Here is a 6,722-nt window from a genome sequence, read left to right on the forward strand (position 1 = left end):
GACCATGCATACACATGCCATCGATCAAACCAATGGCCGCTTCATCTGGATGCCTGCCTAGCCTAGCTCATTGCTTAGTGCGTGTAATTTACACTTATACTCAGCTATAATTCTGCATGCTTATACTGCTTCGTACAAAATCATCTCGAACACCTAATAATGGTCAGATGTGTTCTAGTACCGTATCCATCCATTTTCCTCCATCAAGCTAAATCGGCTTCAGCTGCCCATGAGCCAACGGTGAAGATAAAACATGCTATATTTCAGGCACCTGAGATGCAGAAATTCAGAATGGTAAGATTGATAATTAACGTTTTCTTACAAAAAAACAAAAGTAAAGGCAGAGGCAAACAACACCTTTGATCCAGACTTTAATTTATCGCTTGTTTTTAGGTTGCTTGAAAGGAAGGAACTCAATTCCTCCCATGTATGCTCGCAGCACTTTTGGCACTTCAACACCCCCCTCCTTTTGGTAGTTCTCCAGAATACAGCAGAGCGTCCTCTCAGTGGCAGTCAAAGTGGAGTTCAACATATGAACAAATTTATTATTTGACTTCTCATCAAGCTACAAGCATCAGTTGGGAGAAATCGTAGTAACTGGTCAGGCAATTTGAACTACACTGGTGATAAGCAAAGGAAAAAAAAAAAGCAAGGAGTAATGAGATGAAACCACCTTCTGGCCATAGGTAATCCCAAGCCTTCTTGCTTGATAGTCTGTACAATTTGAACAGGACACAAGTTCTCTGTAGGTGTTTGATGCCGGGAACCAAGCTTCTAAATCGTACTTCTTAGAAGCAGCATCATTAAGAGCACCAGATACTATAGAAACAACCTGGTATGCCAGACCAATCTGCAAGACAAGAGACTTTAAAAGTCAGCAAAGATAATTCAACTTGTCAATACAGATGTTCACAAAGCAATTATGCCCACCTCCTTGTAGAAATCTTCTGAATTTTTAATCATCTCTTCAAACATTTCCCAGGAATCGTTGCCACTTGGGCTTGTAATACAGAATTGCTCAATCTTTTCAAACTGGTGCACCCTGAAGATGCCAGCAGTGTCCCTTCCATGTGAACCAGCTTCTTTTCGGAAGCAAGTGGAGTAACCAGCATATCTGAATGAGTAAAAACTATTTTGCATCAATGTAATGGTGGACAGAAATTGAGGACATACTAACTTGAGGGGTGACCCACCTAATTGGCAATTCATCTGGATGAATTCGATGGCCTAGATGATAAGCACACATAGATTGTTCAGATGTGGCTATAAGATACTTTTCTTCCCCATCACCTGTTACCTGGAAAATTCTTCTCATGGTCATTTACTTTGTAATAGCATATATTCTTTCTCTCACAGAACACAATTAAAATATGAATCGCATTCCAGATAATCATGAGAAGTGTTCATTTTCATACTGATAGTGACAAATCGCATTCCAAATATTGGAAACCAACCAGTAACGAAATTAGATCAATTTTTCATCATAAATTTATATTTTGAACACACATAAGTTCTGTTGAACAGCAAAAAAAGGTCCCATTCAACAGTGCTGGCTGGGCTAGCAGGCAGGCAGCTAAAAATTAGAATTTGATGACACACAAGTGTTGAACAGCAAAAAAAGGACCCATTCAACAGTGCTGGCTGGGTGTAGTTGCAGACTGCTGCAGCCAAAGCGCATCAGCAGCTGCAAAAACCACATTCTAACAGGAACATGGCTTTCCCACAGAAACAGAAGTGAAAGCACAAATCATGAAACTAGACAGATGCATGATATATGAAAGTGGGGAACGGATCGGCAGCCTTACTTTGTATAGCTCCTCGTCGAATTGGGCTAATTGGGCACATTTACTCATTGTTTCCTTTCTCATGAAAAAGGGAGTGTGCAGTAGGTCAAAGCCACGATTTTGCAGGAAAGCTAGGCCAAAATTTATCAATGCCTGGTTCAGGAGGACACCATAACCCTTCAAAAAGTAACCCCTTCCACCGGCCACATCAACACCTGCAAAAGTTGTAAAGGTAATAGATTCGGCTATGTCAAAAACAAATGAAGTTGCCCTCTTCATATATGCATATTCAGTACTGCCCATGACTATGCATTACATTACAAAGATAAACTTGATATTGCAATCAGAGCACTACTTCAAATTTCGAGTCGAAAACAAACACATGATTTGTCACTGCCCGTTTATGATGCCAACAGTGACAAAGGAAACTCAAATCTCCAGCCTTCATTTTGGAATTACAAACCATAAAGACAACATTATCCTAGGGATCCTTTGGTTAGTGGCACCAAATAAAAAATCATGTTCGGATCATCAGCATGTGCATCTATGGTTGGAACAACCGTTGATATGCTTTTGGTGCAATGCGAACTGAATGCATCATCACATCTTTTCTGTGATTGTACGAAATTCTTCCATGATACTGGTGGGGGCCGCTTAGATAGCAAGAACATCAGTAGTAGTTTTTCTTTCTTTTGAAGATAACAGCTGAGTCTGTGCACATTTATGCATTCAACAGATTTTGATTTTATATGGTAGTGACAAGGATTGAATGATCGCCAAAAAAAACAGATAAAATTGTATTAGCCATGATATGTTAGCCGGGCAAATTTCAATTGTGACAAGTGATTTCAAAATCCTCAAAAAGAATCACAGAGTTACTCCGTATGCTGAAAATTAACATCAGCGACAGGAAGCAAAAAAGAACTGGTGCTACAGTTACAATAATACAAAATTTACTCTGTAACGAAAGCATTTCACAATTATTCGACTTGATTGACAGATCTCATAAAAATTAGTTCAGATTGTGAATACGGAAGAGATAAATAGAGGTTCTCTCCTGGTATTTTTCCAGAACTCGATGTGCTAGTGGAAAATTGACCATACATGAACATTTGCCCCAATCCAATTGGCTTCCTAGTTGGTACGAGTGTGCAGAAAACCAAAAAATAGCGTGTACTTGACACATGACTAGAATATATGGTGCAGTTAAGAGTAAAAGGCCAATCAGTAATCTGGAACGAATTACTTATGACATGAAAAAGTAAAGCAAATAGAAACACAAATAGAGTGATTTGGAGAGGAATGAAACAATGCGAGAACTGGTATGCTTAACTAAGGTATAGCTTATACATGAAGCAATCTAAATTTCTGAAAATTGAAAGCATCATGACATGGCCTTTTTCTTCAACATATACTTACTTAGTGAATCAACAAACAGTGCCACTGGCAGATAAATCACCTAACACAATGCACAATTATATAATAAAATATTTGAACAGGAGAAATCGAGTACCAAGACAAGCAACTATTAGTTCTACTTATCTGTTCCAAATTATATGTCGTTTTGACTTAGCTACACACCTAGATATAGGCCAAACACCCAAAATTTGTGATGGAGGAAGTATGTGTTAATCACTATGTCCATGTGGTCTAGTCTTGGCACAGAACACATTATGAATATTTCCAACCAATAGCTATGATTCAGCTTTAACAGCAAAACTTCCCTGGTTTTAATTAACAAACGTATCCTATAGTACAAAGCATTTGATCCTAAGTGGGGTTAAAGAGGCTGATTATAAGAGGATCGGTTCAGCTGAGATTTAAGTTAGTACAAAGCATTTGATCCTAAGTGGGGTTTTAAAAGCCTGATTATAAGAGGATCGGTTCAGTTTGAGATTTCAGTTACCATCAGCCACTGGCATTAGTAACTACTGCATGACTCCCTGGTAAAAATAAAAGTAATATAGGAGATAGGAAACAGGGCTAACTTGATATAAACCGTTCTGTGCCAAGATAAAAAAAATATAAGTGCAACAAATGCTTAACTGAATTGTTTAAAAATGTCATCAATGAACAGGAAGTTCCAGTCATGCAATCAGTTTTCTGTGTGAAAGCCATCGAATTATATTGAAAATGTTGACTGCAACTCAATAGCCCTAAGAGATAACAAAGATGACAAGTGTACTAACAAATTGGTGGAATCATCCTAAATCCTAAATCACAAAACACTGAAAGAACATTTCCCTAACATAACATTGGCAGCCAAAATCTATTCATGTTCTTAAGCAAGACATGAAAATAAATTCTCGGCATATATAATGACATATGGAAAGCCTTAGTAAATAAACAGAAGCCCAAGACAAAACTAAATATTCTTCTCTATCAGTATGAGTTGATGAGTGCTTCCACGTTCTAAGACACAAATAAACATTGCAACACAAGGGCAATACCATCACATGCAGCCACACTAGAAAGGCGGCTAAGAATAAAACCAAGATAATGAGAACAGCAGAAAACAAGTTAGAATAAACAGTGTTGAAAGCTAGAAAGAACTTGAGGAACAGAGGGAAGTTATGAGCATGTACCTTCCTCAAAAGCGACAATATCAAGCTTCCTGCACAGATCCACATGATTCATCAAGTTGCTCTCCATTCTCCTTTCTCCCCATGTCCTTAAAACAACATTATTTTCCTGTAACAAGTAACTTCATAAATTCAACCAGCTATTGATATTATCAGCTAAGCAGAATGAATTTCTAGTAACCAGCTAGAAGGGACATCTCTGAATTTCTAGGATCGAATAATGAAAGACAGGCCCCACAAGCCAAGCTACCAGTGATGGCAGAGCAAAAAAAGTTTTATGACTCCGAGATTCAATTATCAATTAATAATAATAAATTGTTTCTTTTGCTAGAACTAGATTGGCCTCCAGAATTCCAGCGCACCTCATTGTCACTGATGGGCACAGATTCATGCACGATATTGCCAATAGCCACAAGCTTGGTGTCAAGCGTGATCTTGATGCGCCGCACCTCAGCTTCTGTGTCTGCCAACCTCTCCTTTATCTGATTGGTGGATTCCATCAGCTCCTGAACTTTTAGTTCGTCATTTCTCTGCACATGAACAAAGAAACCATCATGGCAAACCCAAGGACAACAGAAGTTACACAAGAAAAAAGACTAGACATGAGTATAACCATCATGCTGCAATACTCCTCGATGGCTTGGTTGATTTCATTCAAACTAATGGACAGGTTAATTTGCTCCTCGTTGACACCTTCTAGCTTGCTCTGCACAGCAACACAAATATCACAACAAACCCCAAGACACGCAATAAAAGAAACAAATTTGCTAGGTAAAAGGCACGTTAGCGTGAGATGAGTTGATTGAGAGGGGTGAGAGCAGAGATTAATCTGAATTGGTTGGATTATCAAAAGTTCCAGAATAGGTTGCAGGATTTGCAAAATTGATCACAATGGAAATAAACATGCATAAAGAAAAATCATGATGAGAACAACCAGATCAGATTTCCATCTTACCTCCGCAATGGCAGCCAACTTATCCTCCATGTCTTTCTGTAATTCCTTGTTCGCATTGAGTTTCTGTTCAACCTGACGCAAGACCTGCAAAGAAACAAAAGCACATCACGTAGCCATAATGGGACAGATAGGCACAACACAGCACATGACAGCAAGACCCAGCACCTCAATAACAAGTAACCGGCAGTAACTAAGTGCGTATGACCGTGCGTCGAGCGTAAAATTGGAAGATTTTAGTCGATTGATCTATGCGTAAATCTTCGGGAGACACTACTAAACGTACCATCTTCAGCTTGCCCGTATTTCGGCTGGTGGCGTTGAGCTCCTTCCGGATTTTATCCAGATCGTACTGCCCTGCAGCGACGAGAATGCTGGAAGTCAGATAGATGTACGCCGAAGATCTGGAAGGGCCAGCGAAGAGAGCTTACTCTTGCGCCACAGCTCGTCTAGGTTGATGATCTCGTCGACAATATCGACGGAAGCAAAGCGCTTGCGTTGCGACTCGCGGACGGCGTCCGGATTGCTGTCCTCTTTCTTACCGCGACGGCCGGTGCGGAAGAGGTTGATATCAAGCATCGTCGCGTGATGCGCGCGGTGGAGCAGCTAGCGCGCGCGGACGGACGACGAGCGGCGGCGCAGAACGGGAGCTAGCGGCGGCGCGCGGAAGGGTTAGGGGACTTCTCCGAGGCGTAATCTTTGTGTCTCGTCTGATCAGATTTCGTAACTTGATGGCTCAGATGGACACGTGTTAGTTTGATTAGTCCTAGTTTGAGTCGGTTGTCTAGTACTAGTCCAATTAGAAGTCTCCTTGATAATTAGGCAGGTCTTGCCATATGATGTCCGTACTAGCTTAGAGTCATATAATACGAGTAGGTCATGGTCTATGCGTTGCTTGAACCAAGAGCTGTCACTACGGGAGAGTATAGATGTGCCGGCTACATATGGGGCCGTCAGCACAGGAGCTCAGGATGCAAATGGACGCGGACGTCCGTGGACTCTGTTTGTCCGGTCCGCGTAAATTGCCTAAACGGCGTCGCGGATGGGCCGCACAAGCCAAACGGACTGACGGACACGGCCTGTCTAGTCCACTACGACCGTCTGTCCTGCTAAGAAATCTGGTCAGCTCGTAGAAAGAAAGAGTAGGATAGGGCAAGCCACCGTTCGCCGCCGCTGGGCCGGCGCCCCGCTGGTTGCCGCCCACCGCCCACCGTCTTCCCCTCTACGCCTGCGGCCTCACCGCTCAGCCTCCGCCCGGCTCGCCGCCGCCCAGCGTCAAGAGCCTCCGAAGAACGGTGACAAGGATGATCGTTGGCGTTAAACTAGCCGTCGGTACAGGCCAAAGGTACCGACGGCCACCGTTGGCACAGTTCTGACCGTCGGCACACTTTTTTTCACTACAGT

The 6,722-nt window shown here is 41.8% G+C and overlaps 1 protein-coding gene across 1 annotated transcript; it reads right to left on the reverse strand.

Annotated features, from left to right (window-relative positions):
• Positions 1-376: 376 nt before the first annotated feature.
• Positions 377-5,897, reverse strand: LOC124673200 (serine--tRNA ligase-like). Its single transcript, XM_047209321.1, has 9 exons — positions 5,750-5,897; positions 5,605-5,675; positions 4,729-4,896; positions 4,370-4,475; positions 1,806-1,999; positions 1,194-1,297; positions 931-1,114; positions 674-850; positions 377-565 (listed from the first exon to the last, which is right to left on the reverse strand). The coding sequence occupies exons 1-9, from the start codon at positions 5,895-5,897 to the stop codon at positions 377-379; spliced, it is 1,341 nt and encodes a 446-aa protein (XP_047065277.1).
• Between the last annotated feature and the right edge of the window lie 825 nt (positions 5,898-6,722).

This window comes from Lolium rigidum, chromosome 7 (assembly GCF_022539505.1).
Source record: "Lolium rigidum isolate FL_2022 chromosome 7, APGP_CSIRO_Lrig_0.1, whole genome shotgun sequence".
NCBI classification, from domain to species: Eukaryota; Viridiplantae; Streptophyta; class Magnoliopsida; order Poales; family Poaceae; genus Lolium; species Lolium rigidum.